Genomic DNA, 18297 nt, shown 5'->3' with positions numbered 1-18297 from the left:
CTGAGCAGGAGATGAACTTACTTATGTTGTTGAATAGAGATGGGTTTTCCCCGAAAAGTCACTATGACATCAGAGAATTGTGCTACTACCACTCTGCCAGAACATTTTACAAGTCAAAATCAGCCATTTTAACCTAAAGAGACTCAAATAAAGCAAATTTTAATAAAAAAAAAAAAAAAAAAAAAAGGAAAGCCGTTTAGATTCTACCATATCCCATAAAAGCTCTACTTTTGGGAGATTGGTGATGATGCACATAATTGATAAACTATTTCTTGCTGTAAAACACTGGAAAGCAGGTAACAATGAATTACATAACTATCTCTCCTGAACAAGAAAAGGAGACATATTATCACACAGTCCACCCCTTTCAGATGGTAAAAGCCATTCTGGATATCTGTAGGCAGCTGATTTCACTCAGAGATTTGTTCATTGTTTAGTCAAACCCTGATTATTTAATAATGGCTCGGCTACTACCTGGAATTATGGATGTCTAGCCCCCTCTAAAACACGCTGGGTATCCAAATTCTAATACAAGCTAAACTCCTTCAAGATAAAAAGTTTTCAACTTTTAAGAGCTTTGTTTGCCAACACATCACACACATAAAATTCTGAAAAGGTGGATACTATGGACTTAAACTAGAATCAAGTTTCCTCCCTGTTGTTCCAAGTATCTTCTCTTGACACTTCAGCATTAGCAGGCAAGGATAAGCAACAATTTTACCTCTCCAAGATTACCAAATCTACCTTTCCAAAGGCACAAAATATTTTCAGGTTTAAAAAAAAAAAAAAAAACCCTTACAAAATAATATTATAGCTCAGTATTTTTGTGCAGTTAAAGCATTAAAAGCATCAGCCTGTTTTATTTTTTGACAAGTTTATTGAACAGTATTCAAGACTTCATCTTTATAAACAAAAACCTCTGCTGAATGATGCCAAGGCAATACTTGCTGGCAATGATGTGGCCATATTGGCAACAAGCCATTTTATTGTGTTTGGTTTCTAAAGTCTGGACTACTATAGAACTGCCAGTAAAACAATTTAAATGTGGCAATTTTGCAAGGATGGAAAATAATTTTTAAAGTGACCACTTCCAGAAATTCTTTCCAAGAGATATGACTAGCAGCAATCTTACATTTTCTTTACTCATTTCCCGAGTGTTCTTAAAATTGATGAGATTTTATTTTTACACACTTGGCCCATACCTGTACACAACCACAGACTCCAGTAAAAGGGAGCTGGAGTTTAAGGCTTTCATGCATCCTTATTTTTATGCAAGGTTGACTATTTCCACCTAAAAATGTGTATGTTTGCTTACTTCCATACAGTCCTAGATTTTCATCCAGTGGGTTAAGACTGGCCTTAACTACATAGAATATTACTATCTGAAATTTTAAATAAAGTTTCCTAATCGAATTTTCATTGTTGATGCTTTGACAACTTGGAGTACAAAGCTAGGAACTACATTTCACTTAACACTGTTTCATTTTTTAAAAAGCCACTAATAATAATTGTACATCCAAACTACAGTGTAAACACAAAACACACCTCCAAATTATGCTTGTAAACTAAATGTTTCACTAAAGTTCAGAAAAGTTTACAAATTTGCTTATTTATGACATACATTTGTAGATTTCTCTAATCCTTTAAATCAAAAGAAAAATGAACACCAATAAAAAAAAATCAGAAGGGAGAGGAAAAAAAATTAAATCTAATGGAAAATATTCTCTTCCATTAATGTCAGAGTCACCAAAAGCAGACAATAAAATTTACACATAAAATTGAAAATATCAAGATAGTGTTTACAAATGCACACAACTTTGAGCAAAGCTTTACAAATCCTTCATACCATACAAAGCAAATGAGAAAATAATGTCAATTCATTTCTACCCCAAACCTAGTTCTTAGGAGAAAATTCGCAGGAAGAGAGGTATGAGTAGTTTCACAGAATACATTTTCAAGAATTTTTTAAAAACTGAAACTCCAATGCCCAGAACAAGATAAACAGTATCCTTAGCAGTTAGCACTGTTAATAAGTCTCAGATACACAAAAATCAAGTTCCAGAGGGCAAAGCATTTAATTACATTCCACAACGAGCACTGTTGTGATTCATATAAAACATAGTTCTCTCCAATTTCTACACAAACCGCTCTTTTCTTAATTTATTTAATTAGATGAACAATGGAATCAAGTTTTCCTTTTCAGCATTTATCTAAGATGTAGAAATAACAAAGTAGTTGCAATAAAGTGTATGAAATATTTAATAAGAATGTACGAACATATAACCAAAATAAACTGTGAAATAAGATAAAAGACTTTCATCTTCAAACAACCCATTTTTCTAAAATGAAAATAGTTTTCCAATGGGGAAAATATCTGTGGTTGAAATACAACTCTCAAGCAGTGCTGAAGTTTTTTGCATTGTCTTTGGAATGAGAAATGATTACTTAACATTAACTTAAACAGCATATACAAACGTTATATTGCTTTTTAAATTGAGGAGGCAGTATCTAGTGATCTGTCAAAGCGAATTTGTATTCATGAATTGTCAAAAGACCCACAACACAGTCAACTCTTCTTTGAGTCTAAACAATCCTTCCCTTAAACAAAAATCCTGTACTGACAATCCTCTAAGATTGTAGTGATAAAAAGCCTTTTCAAATCTTATCAAATTAAACTGTTGCCACTCTTAAATCTAAATTACACAACCGCTATATTTCAGTGTTCCACTGACTCACAACACCAAAAAGGCACTGTATATTATTTTAATAGGAAATACTTATTTTAAAAGACTGACCCCTTTTTAAGTACACTGATTTGTAGGAAATGTTGGGGATGTTTCAACCGAAGACAAAGGGGCCATGTAAAAGACAAAATTTGTTTTTCATGATCTCTCATCTACCTCCCCTTCTGTATTGTTTATAATATAATGTGATACATTTTCAGAGCACTGACTAGGGAAAGTAACCATAATTAGAGCCTTGTAAGGCAAGTGTTCTCATGACAAGTAACCATAATTAGAGCCTTTTATGACAGTGAGAAAATTTGTTTTTCTTATCATCTCACCTATCTCCCCTTCCGTATTGTTTATAATGTAATGTGACACATCTTCAGAGCACTGACTAGGGAAAGTAATCATAATTAGAGCCTTGTAAGGCAGGTGTTTTCATGACAAGGACACTTACCAACCAGAACTCATGTGGTCCTCCTGCCTTAGTGTCCTGAATACCAAAGAAAAGATTATGAAAGGGTCAAGAATCTCAATTTTCTCCCCTCTGGCGGCTGCACTTGTACTCTTGTATGAAGACTTTTAGTCAACAGGCTCCTGATCGAACAACTATGCCAAAAAGCCTCCAAATAACAGGATTAACACATATCAATCTATGAACCAGCATATGGATCCTTTATTCTATAATACTACTGCTATCAAAGATAATTTCAACTTCAGTTTTAAAAACCTAGATATAACACTTTCTTATGAATGGGCCCCTCTTTGTTTAAAGGCCAAAATTTCACATAAATTGGGACAGGAGGAAACTGATACTACAGTTAGTCCATCATGAACAGGACTTCAAATCAAGTATCTTAAACACATTATTAAAAGTGGTTTCTGGTTTTTGATACCATCCAAACAACATGAACAATTTTTAAACTGACTAACCTAAATCGTGGCGGTCAAACCAAAAAGGCTCTGGTAGGTAAAGGACTCCATAGTTTATTTTTGTAGCAAAAGTCTTATTCCACACAGTTTTAAGTGTGACATTAGAAATCAAAGTTCGAGGTTATAGCACAAACCAAGTGTGGACTTTTATATTTAGGGAAAAAACCCAACAAAACAGTTCTGCTCATTTACAAATGAGTCAATTAGACAAACAAAGCAGCAACTTCTGAAGCAGGACTGTCTATACAGCAAGGACCCTTAAGAAGCAATAAAGGTACATACAATGAATCTGTATACAGAAATTTTATTCAATTTTAAAAGAAAATGAGGACTTTAGACAAAGCTTTACCCTATAACAAAGCAAATCTGTCCAGCTTTAAACCAAATTCTGAGAGTAGCCAACTCCTATTTTCAGCAGCTGGCAAGAGCACCCTCAATGAGTTTTACTGACATTTCTATTTTCTTCATCCCATATGGTATAAAACAAAACCAATCTAGACTCCTTGATAAGCTTTATGTGGTCATTTGAGTTTTACAAATGGTTTCTCTAATGGTATGCCAAAATCATTTATGTGTTCTCTCCAGATAGCTTTACTGTAACATACAGCAATGTTTATCCTGGTGAGTCTTCTGTAAACAGTCAACCAATGCTCTATGTTATGGAAACCAAGCTATATGCAATTGAAACAATCCACAGGTTCTAACCTGGAAATACTAGGAAAACAATCTGGATGCATTAATCACAGCAATATGAAGATCTACCCTATAAAGAATGATGTGAATGGCTACCCTAATACAAGTTTTACTTTTCTTGAACCTATAGGCCTGTCATTTAAGTCAATGACAGCAGCTGTGGCTTCATCCCGAGACTCAAAGGCCACCATGGCTTCACCTGTGGGCATACCTTTTTCATTGTATTTTAAACACACTGAGCCTGGGATTACTTGATAGCCATAAAAGAAATCTAAAATCTCATCAATAGACACAGTAAAGGGCATGTTCTGCACTTTAATTACTGTCGGTCCTGGTTTTCCAGAACTAGATGCAAAGCCAGGGGGACCACCAATATGGATTGGGCCAGGGCCAGGGCCAGGACCAGGGCCAGGGCCAAAAGCTGGTGGCCCACCCAAATGCCCAGGGGCACTTCCAAGACCAGGAGGACCACTTCCAAAACCAGGAGGACCGCCTAAGCTACCAGGGCCATTTCCAAAATTCTGAGGGCCCCCTCCAAATCCCGATGGCCCACTTAAATTGTTTGGTCCACCTCCAAAACCCGGAACATCCAGTCCTAGACCAGGCAAACCACTGTTTCCAACTGAAGGCATACCAGGCCTAGCATCACCAAAGGCCCCTCCTCCTAATCCTGGAGGAGGGATTGGTGGCCCAAAGGCATTTGATCCACCAAAATTACCAGGAAAGTTAAATGGAGGCCCATTGTTGGCTTCCTTTGATCCTACGGTCAGAAAGGCATGCTCTTCACCTCCTGCACTAGGTATTCCTGCACTGGGCATTCCCGCACCAGGCAGTCCTGCACTGGTTATTGCTGAACCAGGCAGTCCTGTGCTGGGCAGGCCCGCACCGGGAAGTCCTGCACTGGGCAGTCCCACACCTGGCAGTCCCGCATTGGGCATTCCTGGAACTGCAGGATTACCTGGCACAGGCATCTTTAATCCCTTTTTTCCTTGGGCAGGGGGATTTTTCTCAATCTCTCTCATATCTTCTAGGGTAACTACATGAACAAAAGCTTCTCTCCCATTAAGTTTTTTACGGTGTAAGCGTTCAGACTTACGTGCATCATCTTCATTTTTAAACTGAACCAATGCCTGTCCTAGACCTTGCCCATTGTTATCAACAAGAACATGTACAGCATTTTCATCCACTGGGATTCCTTCTAGGAACTGAAGAACATCCATCTTCGTAATGCTGAATGGAATATTTGTTATGTGGGCACAGACTTTGGCAGAGTTGACATCCCCCTCTGGATTTAGCATCATTTCCCTCTGGTCATAGCTGAAGTTCTGCAGTCTTTTTCGAATCATATCTATCTTTTCTAGCATACCTTTCTTAGTAATTGGATGAACTTGAATAAAGCGATTGCCCATGTACTGTTTATGACGACACAGAGCAGCCTTATAGTCGGCCTCATTTCTGAACTCTACAAAGCCTTCACCAGTTGCTTTCCCATTGGGTCCATAAGCTATATAAATACTATCTTCCACAATATCCAGCTTTTTAAAAAAATCAATGACATGTTTGTTTTCTGCTTCAAATGGTAGCCCTTTCAAGTAAACACAAAAACCAGCCTCATGTGGTGATCTTGACCTTGATCTTTTCTGCCCACTGGGCGATTTTGACCTGGGAAGTGTCTGAGGAGGGGGATGACTTTGTCCAGAAGGTCCCATATTTTGCTTAAAAGTGATATGGCCTCCAGCAGCTACCCACTGTCTTTCTGTGGCAGGGCTTACTTCCACATAGCGTTGAATCATCAGCATTCTGTTTCGTTTCAAAGCTTCAAATGTATCTTGAGGGGAGAGAAACTTAACCAATCCATTCCCATTATTTCGACCTACATGATCTTTCAACAAATGTACTGCATCAACACGGAGCCCATGGAAAAAATCTCTGACATCATTTTCCATTGCAGAAAAGGGCATTCCATGCACACTGACATATAGATCATCAGGGTTGATGGGGAGTGGCTTCACACTGCTCTGAGAGTTCATCTGGATAGGGTTAACAGGATTCAATGGACCAAGAAACATAGGATTCAGGTTATTGTTCAAATTCATAGGTGCTCCAGAGCCATTCATTCCAGCAGGTAGAGGTGCCACAGGTGGCGGATTCAAGGGCGGCATGCCCGACATGGGTGGCAGTGGGGTCATGGGTGGCACAGAAGGAACTGGGGGAATCGGGGGCACAGGAGGCACAGGAGGTAATGTAGGTACTGGAGGAGGAACTGGAATTGGGGGAATGGATGGCATTGGTGGCAGAGATGGCATTGCTGGAATTGGAGGAATTGGTGGCGGCGGGACTGTGTTCATTGGAGAGGCTGTGCTTGGAACGGTTGAGCTAAACGTTGGGCTCCCAAAGGAAGCTCCCATATTTGGAGGAGCTGTTCCTATGCTGGCTGTGGAAAATGTCTGTATGTTTTTGTTGCTTTCATGAACAGAAGTGGTGGCAGTAACTACACTGGGTGAAGGATTATTAAAGTTGGATACTGTTGTGGGCAAGTTTACCCTGCCACTCATTCCTGAGCTAGGTGGTGGTCCTGATCTACTGGCATTTGCTGGTGGTATATCTAAGTTGGCAGTTTCAAAACGCCTACGACTCAGTTCAATCATATTCTGCATTTCCGTTTTACTACTCAACAATAGTGTTACTTTTGACCCTTTAATTGTACCACCTGTGCGCATCATACCAAGCCTTGCATCTTCATCAGTGGCAAAAACGATGAAAGCCTCACCCAGTTCACCCCCTACAATATGCACGCCCCCATCAGGAATGGTCAATCCAGAGAAGAAGTGGCGAATGTCCATGGTCCCCGCCACAATTGGGAGACCTTGCAAACGGATGACCACAGCCATGCTGCGCTGAAACCACACACACCTGCAGATGAGAAAAGGCAACGGCCAGGTCAGACTCCTGTTTATCACACCAAGTTTTTAGCTACAAGAATGACCAGCTACCATATTAGGCCCTCAAATAGTCCCTGAAGCTATCACAGGCAATGTCTTTAATTTAGATATTCTAAAAACTGAACATTTCGTGCCATTTACAATGTAAAACGTAGACAATTTCAACTTCCAGAAGGTATTAATTTTGGAAACAGTTCAGTCCCAAGACTCAAAAAGTTCAAGAAAAAACAACTGTAGGACAGTAAAATACATATACATCATTCAGACCACTAATCATTCAGTAAGATTTAAAAGAAATGTGTAAGTCAAATCAGGAAACAAAGTTTAACAATCTATAGGGAAAAAGCATGTAAAGAATATATCAAAGTTAGTATTAAAAACTGACTTCGCATCTTCCCTATATTCTTGACAATTTCATAGAATTATCAAGAGTGTGATTTTATAGAGCTCAGTCTCAAAATCCAACAGAAGCAAAAAACTAGAATACTAATGAACTGTAAATAATACTTAAAAGTAGATTCAAATCTTAAATGAGAACTGGTTCCATTATTTTATTCATCCTAAAACTTTTCGATCTGCCTTATAGATTACAAAAAACTACATATGGAATTATTTATTATAAACAAGGTTAAGACATACTAAGAAGCCAAAAGAACTACTGAATAGGATAGACAAAATCTGAGTTACCTTTATTCATTACCCCCAAAAGTAGAACCTGGTTATAGTTCCATTCACTGTGACTATTTTAATTAAAACTCAGGTCCAATGACTCATAACCAAATCCTCTATTTAATAAAATTTTTTAAAGTATTATTTTCCCCTAGGAGAGGGCTGACAATAAAAATATTTTTTGTTTTTGTTTTAGAACCAGAGTGTGAATTACTCAGTGGTTGTTACAGTCTTGGATCTACGCCACTCCTGTAGGATCTCTGTGATCTCCTTAGATCATGCCTGTTTTGACATAATCAAAAAAGAAATGTTCCCCTCAAATTTCAGTTCTAAAGGCTTCTAAGAGCAAATCCAAGGGCAGCCCTTTGGAAAATGACACAAACCCAATTATTGAGACTGGGAAACATTACTTTGAAATTAAGGTGGTCAATAACATAGGGTGTTTTCCAACCCATCTGAAAAGTCAACTTTTATTTATTTATTTTGAGATGGAGTTTCACTCTTATAGCCCAGACTGGAGTGCAATGGTGCCATCTCGGCTCACGACAACCTCCACCTCCCAGGTTCAAGTAATTCTCCTGCCTCAGCCTCCCAAGTCGCTGGGATTACAGGCATGTGCCACCACGCCTGGCTAATTGTTTGTATTTAGGAGAGATGGGGTTTCACCATGTCGGTCAGGCTGGTCTTGAACTACTGACCTCAGGTGATCCACCCTCCTCAGCTTCCCAAAGTGTGGGGATTACAGGCGCGAGCCATTGCGCCCCTCCTGAAAAGTCAACTTTTAAATATAAGCCTATAAAATCAGCTCTATGACCCTCAGAAAGGTTATAAATTAATGAAGAGATACAGTTTTATCACTTCTCAAGAACATTAGAAGTGGCAAGATTTTCTGCTATAAGCTCTAAGAATTCTGTAACTTCAATGTCAAATATTATATAAATACTAATTCAATGCAACAAAATCTGTATATCTCAGTATGACAATTGCCATATACAAACAAGAAACTGTTTGGCTTTGACAGTTTTCTCACAGACACATAACACAAAAATAAAAGACACCTTCAAATTTAATCCAGAAAAATGGACTAGCAAACAGAAAATGCTTTTTGTGAGGCCATCATAAAGCACCAGAAATTTGGGAAGGGTGGGAAAGCTTTTCATTTACAAACTTCAAGAGTCAACAAGAAAAATTAACGCTAAAAAACATCACACCAACAGTCTCTTTTCTTATTTACTATTTAGCAGCCTATAAGGAGGTTCATCAAGCAGTGTCCAAGTCATTAAATCAAATTCATATTCCTTGCTCAATCTAGAATTATGTGGCTATATGCAAAATGCGATAGTATTTACTGTTCAACTTCAAAAACCGCTTAATCACTTTGTATAGGGGAAACATCATGGGCAATCAAGGTACTCAAAACAATATGAGAGAGACAGAGATATTAGTTTGCACTGGGACAATAAAACAGGAACTTGATATAGTCCCAAGAACACAAAAATTAAACACAGGGCTAAAGTGACAAACACAGTTAAGTCTTCAAGCCATTTTTTGTTAAGAGTAGGGATTTACTGAAACTTTGTACAAGGTACACAAGAATATGCTATTGAAAATCTGCCTCAGATTACCAGCTGGAAAGGGTGGAATATTAAACCAAAGTGGAATACAAGATTTATTTATAAAGTCATCTGATGAGGAAAATTGTTTCTAGCTTCCAAAAAATATGAAATAATATCTGCAGCCAGGTGCGGTGGCTCACGCCTGTAATCCCAGCACTTTGGGAGGCTGAGGCGGGTGGATCACCTGAGGTCAGGAGTTCAAGACTAGCCTGGCCAACACAGTGAAACCCCGTCTCCACTAAAAATACAAGAAAATTAGCTGGGTGTGGTGGCAGGTGCCTGTAATCCCAGCTACTAGGGAGGCTGAGGCAGGAGAATCAACTGAACCCGCGAGGCAGAGATCACGCCATTGCACTCCAGCCTGGGCAACAAGAAGGAAACTCTGCCTCAAAAAATAAAAATAAAACAACAACAACAACAACAAAAAAGTATCTGTTATTCTGTTACTAAGTAACTGTTTGACAGCTAAGTCATTTCAACCTAACTTGGGCCTATCTTAGTTACTTAAACAGGAGGGTTAGATTCCACTTGCTAAGGTTTCATTTAAAGTCTAAAATTTGTACTCTAAAACATGTGACTCAATATCTACACTTAAACTTTTAGGAAATATAAATAAACATACCAATAACAAGTATCTGTATTTGTAGTCTAAAATGCTAAGGAATAAAACAGCTACTTACTGCCTATCAGGAAAATAGCAAGAGAAAAACATCCATATAAATGAAATTGACCCCCAAAAGAACAACTGTTCGAAGCACCCATCTACCCCACCCCCATCCCTCAGATAAACTTGTAAAAAACCACACCGGCCAGGGCGGTGGCTCACACCTGTAATCCCAAAACTCTGGGAAGCCGAGGCAGGTGGATCACAAGGTCAGGAGTTCAAGACCAGCCTGGCCAAGATGGTAAAACCCCATCTCTACTAAAAATACAAAAAAATTAGCTGGGCGTGGTGGTAGGCACCTGTAATCCCAGCTACTTGGGAGACTGAGGCTGAGAAGTGCTTGAACCCAGGAGGTGGAGATTGCAGTGAGCCGAGATAGCACCATGCACTCCAGCCTGGGCAACAGAGTCCAGCCTGGGCGACAGAGCAAGACTCCGTCTCAAAACAAAAAACAAGCAAACAAAAACACACACACCCAATATAGTTGCTACACATATTTTCATATTTCTTAATAAGCTATCTCATTTTATTTTGTATAAAAACGAACTCTCTATTCAAAATCTCTTACCTGATAAAACAAGAGATGTATTTTCTTAACAAGAAGTAGAGGCCAAGTCAATCCTGTGGGCAACCAATTAAAACCAACTTTTAGACTGCAATAGAGAATAAACGGAGGCAAAAATCAATGCAGGAAACACAAAACAACACGCACAGGCCACACTGTACATTACGAAGGCGAGTCTGAAACCACCAGAGTACTTCATTAGAATGCATATCAAAAAAAAAGGAAAGACACCATAACAAAATCCTGCACATGCTTTTTATAGTTGGTATTGCTTTCAAATTGGAGTATCTCAAAATATTTATATATTTACATACATCAAGAGTATCATAACTTAGCCCAGTAACGAATCCATTGAAAATTAAAACAGTCATAAAGCTCAGCTTCACAGCTGCTAATTGCTTTGATCACTTTATAATTAAACCAATCCAGAAAACTCCGTACAAGTCTATTTCCCCAGGTTCTCACCAAATTTGTGATGAAAAGGCACAAGTTCGCACAGTAACAATTCTTGGACAACTTAAAATAGCAATTCAAGGGTACTCATGGAAATTACTGCAATTATTCTTTCAATATATTTTATTTTGCACAAAATAGCATCCAACATCACAAACCAAATGAAGTATGAGTTCTTGCTATAAGGACTAATTCCACAGGAGCTCAAAATATTAACAAAATATTAAGGGAAAGTGTTTTTTCCTCTGACACCACAACAGTTCCCAAAAATTTGTAAAATTAAAAAAAATTAAATAAATAAAATAAAATTTTAAAACACCCTAAAAATGCCTGACATGATAAGAGTATATCCCAAAATAAAAACAGGTCACTCATCTTTCACTGTCATTTCTTCAAAACTGGTGAAGTTATTAACAAGTCACAAGCATATATGACCAAATGCCTAGACAACTATATTCAAAGGTAATTTTTTACTTTTTATTTCTTTCAAAGGTCATGTTTTAATTCGGAGAAGAAATTCGTCACTGTTCAGTACTAAGATTACCAATGACTACTTATCCAAATGATGCTCATCTTAAATTAGTATCTTCCAAGACCAAAATACAACTAGTGACCTTAATATTCATCACCAAAAAGGAAAACATATTTTTCAAAAATTCTATGTGATTTTCTAAAGGACAAACTATTCATCTTCTAGTCAACTACTCAAGTTGCTGAAGAACAGTGAGATTGTTTTGCCACAAAAAGCTATGCAAATATGTAATCAACACACTGAAAAACCTAGAGCATTGTATTAATCTTTCACATGTTGTAGAAATCTAGCCTAATTAAGTCTTTTTCTTTTTTTTTTTTTTGAGATAGGGTGTCACTCTGTGACCCAGGCTAGAGCACAGTGGTGCGATCTAGGTTCATTGCAGCCTCCGCCTCCCTGGGTTCAAGCTATTCTCACGCCTCAGCCTCTGGAGTAGCTGGGACTACAGGCATGTGCCACCACCCGTGGCTTATTTTTGTATTTTTAGTAGAGACAGGGGTTTCACTATGTTACCCAGGCTGGTCTCGATCTGACCTTATGTGATCCGCACGCCTCAGCCTCCCAAAGTGATGAGATTACAGGTGTGAGCCACCGCGCCTGGCCTAGCCTAACCAAGTCTAAGGAGTTTAAAAATTCTTCGTTTAAAAGCCGTATCTAGTAGTTTAACAGGTGACAAAGAGAAATGTGAAACAGAGAATGAGCAAGAGCATGAAGTACTGCAAATATTTATGTACAGGTTTGACTCCAGCAGCCACACAACAGGGTAACTTTCTAGTTTCTAGAACTTGTAATAAACATCTGATCCCTACTGGAGATTCCAATTCAAAAGGTCAGGTATGGGGCCAGGGTATATGCCTGAATATAAGGTAGGAAGGTTCCTCTCAGCCTCTTCCCTTCCAAACTCAAAACATACCGTATGTCCATCTTGGGAAAGACAAAGGTGGGGTCAGCCAGTTAAGTTCAAAGGGAACTCCCCAGGTCTACTCTCAAAAATTCCTAAAAGGTTACCAGAAATTACCTTTAAAAGGAAGAAATTTCTCATTCTCATTCCACAAGTTAAGGCTGAAAGGCCCAGTTGAATTTGGCAAATGCCTAGTTCAAGTTTTATGTGTACAACTTAAAGCACAAAATCAATCTAGATAGAAATTTATGATTCTCTTCTATTTCAGCAAAGGGGAATACCCATTCCACCCCATACCAAGGAAAAATAATGCAGAAAGTTGATGCTACAAGTCAGAACTTCACAACCCTTGGTATTATACCTCTTCAAAAGGGAAAGGTAAATGGAAATAGAACTGAAATACTTCTGTTTTGACACCTCACTTTGTAAAGACCACAAGAATTTAATATAAGTGTCACTGTTTTCCAGGAAACTGCTATTCCTGTATTCTAAATGTCAGCTAGCGACTGAATGCAGGATTTCAAAAATCCACCCCATTCACCTAAAGCTTTGCTGAACTTTAGAAGGATAAGACTAAAATAATAACTACACAGTAAAACATCTAAAATACATATTATATCTATACATATAGCGTAATGATAGGAAAGGAGAAAATGGGTCTGATTTGTCATTAAAGCCACTGACATACTTCAGAAGATCTAAAACAAGCAGCTGGCTTTAGTATGTTTTCCATTCGTAATAGGAATTAGTCCTAACATAAAGGCTTGCTTCAACTTGACAAAATACCAGATGCATGCACAAATCACAAGTATCTGCTACAAAAATTTAACATATTATGACAAGACAGACTTTCGTATTTAATAGCCATTCTAATCACTTGGAATTTCAGGAAAAAATGTCTGACAACAAATCTCTTCATCAAGAAGTCAAGGCACAAACTAAAACGACTATTTTCACTCTTCATCTGGTAGTAAACATCCAAAAGTGAACTTTAACTTTGTTCATTCATCACTCTAATCAACAAGAACCAGGGTACAGCACAGCTAGGTTCTTCGGATCCAAAAGAAACAAACCCTCAAATGTTCACCTCAGAGATAAGCAACAGAGAACCAATCACAAAGGGCACAATGCTAAAAACAGTAATAATCACATTATAGTAAACATTATGAAACAACCACAGTTTCAGCCACTTGATTTTGTTCCCCATTCCCAAATGGACCATATTTCAAAGTCTGGGATCATTCTTAATGAAAAAATTATTCTGACACTGATGGAGATGTATACTTTTTATAATGCATTGCTCAATTTTTCCATTAACCTCCATTCCGTACTCAAAGGCATCAAATCAGAAGACATTTCTAAATAAGATATTCTTCCTGTCAAAAATATTAAGTTATTTTTCAATCCCCCCAAATGCCAACAAAAATGTTCACTACCTTCATTTTCACTTCAGAGCAAAATTATACTTCTAAACAACCACACTCACTTTCACTGTTTTTGAGTCTTAAAAGCTGGCTTCAAACTTAATTAAATGTTGTGCAAACCAAAAAGTATATGGGTGTGGTAGTAAAATCTGATAAAACTGTAGTTTAGACAAAATTATCTTTTCTGTTTAGTTGAAAACATTTAACAATATTCCTTTACTCCATGAACATTTACTATTAAGCACTTGTGGGCCAGACAAAAGATATAAAAGATATAGAAGTCTCTGCATTTTAGGGAGGGACATCTAAAAGCATCTTTTGTGCAATCAACTACTGACACTTGGTTCTTCCTACAACATCTACAGAAGAAAACATACATTCCAACAATGACAGAGTGGCTCTCTGCAAAATGGAGTAAAAACTATCAACACTGTCACTGAATTCCAGCATCTGGAACACATTGGCCCACAAAATCAAGTTTCACATCTAAAAATTGTACTAACAACTCCCAAGCTCTCAATACTCAGTCATCAAAACATTTGACGTGTCAAAGAAGGTGAAAGAATCCCAAAGAGTACTGGTATTAGCATGTAACAATACGTTGCAAGTAACTACACAATTATTTCTAAAGCTTCACAGTTTTCATCTAACAAATTCGAACATAAGGAAAATAAAAATTATACATTACAATCCGTAAAGTAATCAACATTTAATCGAGCATATGTGATATAAAAACGCATTCCCTGTTTCATTAAAAATCTGTCCAATAATATATACTAAGCACATCTTCATTATGTTTTGTATAAACACGCCAAACATTTCACTTTCTTCATAAATTACCATAACGTTATTTGAACCACCTGTAACAGTTCTTCCCAACTTTTTATATTCTTGGAAAATGTCTGCACACACTTTCAACTAAATCCAGAAATCCTCCATTCTTTTCAAAACTACCAAATTTCAAAAACGAGTACAACCAGTCTTTTATTGTAGTTCTATAATTTAAAAAACAAGATTTCCCTATGTGTCCAGACTTGAGGGATTTTTCTCAACTGCAGATGCTCTAAGATGCATTAACAAAATCACTAGTTAACAAGGTCCCAGACAATTCTTGTTGCTAAGACTGCATTTTGCAAAAATTACACCATTTCAAACCATTCAAGCAAGAAGCTCTAAAAGAAATACTGCAGTCACAAGCCTAGCCTCTCCCTTCAACAAACTTTCAATTGCCATCACTTTTTTCCAGTGGGTTACACTGACTCTATTCTTGAATATTAAACGGTCCCTACCAACTTCCTCAATTTATATTAGGTTATCTCTGAGAATCCTGGAGCCAAGGAGGGTTTTAGGGCCCAGAAATCTCTTAAAAGTCTGCAATTCTCAGCATGACACCACGCAGATGAGTAAAGAATGGTTAGCACTTAATACTGAGTAACCCTCACAGGAGCCCCCCAGATTTGTCACTATAAAGCACACGTTGGAGGCACACAAAAAGCCCACACGTTTACAACCTAGCGGCTAAACCTCCTGCACTGGCGTCCATCCTCCTCACTAACCTGTAGATCCTCACAGTCCCTCCTACCACCGAATTCACGTGGCTGCAAACTAATGCAGCCAAGCTTCAGAGAAACTCAATTAACACTCCATCAAAAGCACCCACCCTCCGCAGCCCACTGGATCTCGTCCTCCTGAAATGCCAGAGGATCTTCTCCCGAGGGAGCCCTAAAAGTGCTGCTCTCAGCAGCCCCTTCCCTACTGGGGGGACCAAAGCCTGGCATCTTACTACAGTTCTCAGAGCCTCGGGAGGAGTACTCACCCTACCCCCTCACTTCCTAGCTTCAGACGCCGGCTTCTCAACACTGCTACACCCTCGAGTAAAACCCCTCCCCAGCAATGGACCTCGGAGGCATTTCACTGCAACCCCCTCCACCTTCAGGCCACGAAGGCGGCCGGTTGTGAGACTTCCTTTCTGAACTCACAGGAGTGTACAGACTATAGCTTCCTCCCACAGGTGTGACCTGGGTCCCCTTTTGCTGGTAGGCCACAAAGGCCTCCTTTCCATTTCAGGTCGAGGGAGTGTCCTCACTACGATTATCTCCCCACCTCCAGGAACACAGATGTAGTTATAACCTCTGCTTCACTGGGGGAGACAAGAAATCCTCCGTATTCGGGTTGTAGACGTGTTTTCACTGCAGTCCCCGTTAGCTCGCAGGCCGCTGAGCCAGCCAGCTCTGACCTGCCCCCTCTCAGACCACGGGGGCGTCCTCGCTACGGCCTCGTCCCCACTTCAGTACGCAGGCTCATTCTCTCTTGCGTCCTCCTTGCATCCTCTCAGATCTCAGAGGCGTAAGTGGCACCCCACTCCCCCTGCAGTCCTGCCCCGACCCTTTGTGTGGGGTGCTAGTTGCCGCGGGCTCGAAGGCCTCCGAAGGCCCCGCCCCGGGCCACCAAGGGGCACCACGAGCCCCGCACAGCCCCGCCCGTTCAAGGGCTGCGGGAGTCTTACCGGGGAAAGCTGCGCGGCACCAGAACCCAGACCCCGAATTACCCCCCGCGCGAGTGCCTCCGCCCCGCGGCCGACAGCCCCAGCCCGAACGGCTTCCCGGAGCCCAACGCAGCCACCACCTCCTTCGCCGCTTCACAAAATGGCCGTCGACCCGCTCAGCGGCTCCGCGTTCCAGAAGGGGGCGGAACAGCGTGGTTGACGTCAAGGGACCGCGCAAGCGCGCTGAAGGTCTCGGGCAAGCTCCCGGAAGTTACCGGGTTTTGTGCTAAGAGGGGGATGTTCAGTCCCTGCTTGCGACTGTTTGCGCACGGGACCGACCCTGGGCTAGTGGCCCTGCCTGGTGGGCTGGGTATGAATGTCCGGCTTGGCCCTTCACTGCAAGACTTTGTGCAAATTGTTTCACGTCTTCCAGTTCCCGCGGAAGGAGCAAATTGTGCTTACGTCTAAGTTTTTTGAGGATTAAATGGAGCACAACGTGGTGGCTAGTTATTATATCCTGACAAAACAGCCAAAACCTGATTTTTTCGCCCCTTTTAAGAGTTTATGCAGGCCGGGGGCCCGGTGCGTGGCTCACGCCTGTAATCCCAGCAGTTTGGGAGGCCGAGGCGGGCGGATCACGAGGTCAGGAGATCGAGACCATCCCGGCTAACACGGTGAAATCCCGTCTCTACTAAAAAATACCAAAAAAAAAAACCCAAAAAACTAGCCGAGCGAGGTGGCGGGCGCCTGTAGTGCCAGCTACTCCGGAGGCTGAGGCAGGAGAATGGCGTGAACCCGGCAGGCGGAGCTTGCAGTGAGCCGAGATTGCGCCACTGCACTCCGGCCTGGGCAACACAGCAAGACCCCTTCTCGAAAAAAAAAAAAGAATTTAGACAGGACGGGCGCGGTGGCTCACATCTGTAATCTCAGCACTTTGGGAGTCCGAGAAGGGCAGATCACGAGGTCAGGAGTTCGAGACCAGTCTGGCCAAAAAGGCAAAACCCGGTCTCTACTGAAAATATAAAAATTAGCCAGGCGTGGTGGCGGGCACCTGTGGTCCCAGCTACTCGGGAGGCTGAGGCAGGAGAATCGCTTGAACCCCGGAGGCGGAGGTTGCAGTGAGCCCAGATGGCGCCATTGCACTCCACCCTGGATGACAAAAGTGATACTTAATCTCAGAAAAAAACAAAAACAAAAAAAAGAGTTTTAATCTAGGGCAGGGCGCGGTGGTTCACGCCTGTAAACCCAGCATTTTGGGAAGCCGAGGCGGGCGGATTACCTGAGGTCAGGAGTTCAAGACCAGCATGGCCAACATGGCAAAACGTCGTCTCTACTAAAAATACAAACATTAGCTGGGTGTGGTGGCTAGAGCCTGTGGTCCCAGCTACCTGGGTGGCTGAGGCAGGAGAATCGCCTGAATCCAGGAGGTGGAGGTTGCAGTGAGCCAAGATAATGCCATTGCACTCTTCAGCCTAGGCAAGAGAGTGAGATTCCGTTTCAAAAAAAAAAAAAAAATTCAATCCATCGTGATCCCTCCACAGCTTCACTATAGCATTATTTTATTATAGAAAAAGCTATTCTCTGGCTGGGCGTGGTGGTGGCTCACGCCTGTAATCCCAGCACTTTGGGAAGCTGAGGTGGGCGTATCATGAGGTCAGGAGATCGAGAACATCAGGAGAGCCAGACTCCATCTC

At 40.5% G+C, this 18297-nt stretch overlaps 1 protein-coding gene across 8 annotated transcripts in view; it reads right to left on the bottom strand.

Annotated features, from left to right (window-relative positions):
* The window catches only part of CPNE1 (copine I), a 38553-nt gene extending 21732 nt beyond the window's left edge, over window positions 1-16821 (bottom strand). The window contains exons 1-4 of one of the 8 annotated variants that reach the window (XM_011972385.1): window positions 16625-16766; window positions 10812-10896; window positions 7249-7265; window positions 858-6786 (exon numbers count right to left, since the gene is read on the bottom strand). In XM_011972385.1, the coding sequence (XP_011827775.1) occupies window positions 4445-6760 (2316 nt within the window). In that variant the 5' untranslated portion in view covers window positions 6761-6786; window positions 7249-7265; window positions 10812-10896; window positions 16625-16766 and the 3' untranslated portion in view covers window positions 858-4444. Of the gene's footprint in view, window positions 1-857; window positions 7266-10811; window positions 10897-16624 lie in introns of those variants that run through there. The other 7 variants (XM_011972389.1, XM_011972384.1, XM_011972391.1 and 4 more) reach the window with 7 other exon arrangements.
* Between the last annotated feature and the right edge of the window lie 1476 nt (window positions 16822-18297).

Source organism: Mandrillus leucophaeus, unplaced genomic scaffold (assembly GCF_000951045.1).
Source record: "Mandrillus leucophaeus isolate KB7577 unplaced genomic scaffold, Mleu.le_1.0 Scaffold129, whole genome shotgun sequence".
NCBI lineage: Eukaryota > Metazoa > Chordata > Mammalia > Primates > Cercopithecidae > Mandrillus > Mandrillus leucophaeus.
Note: the sequence above shows the minus strand (reverse complement) of the source record. Positions and strands in the feature narration are given on the sequence as shown.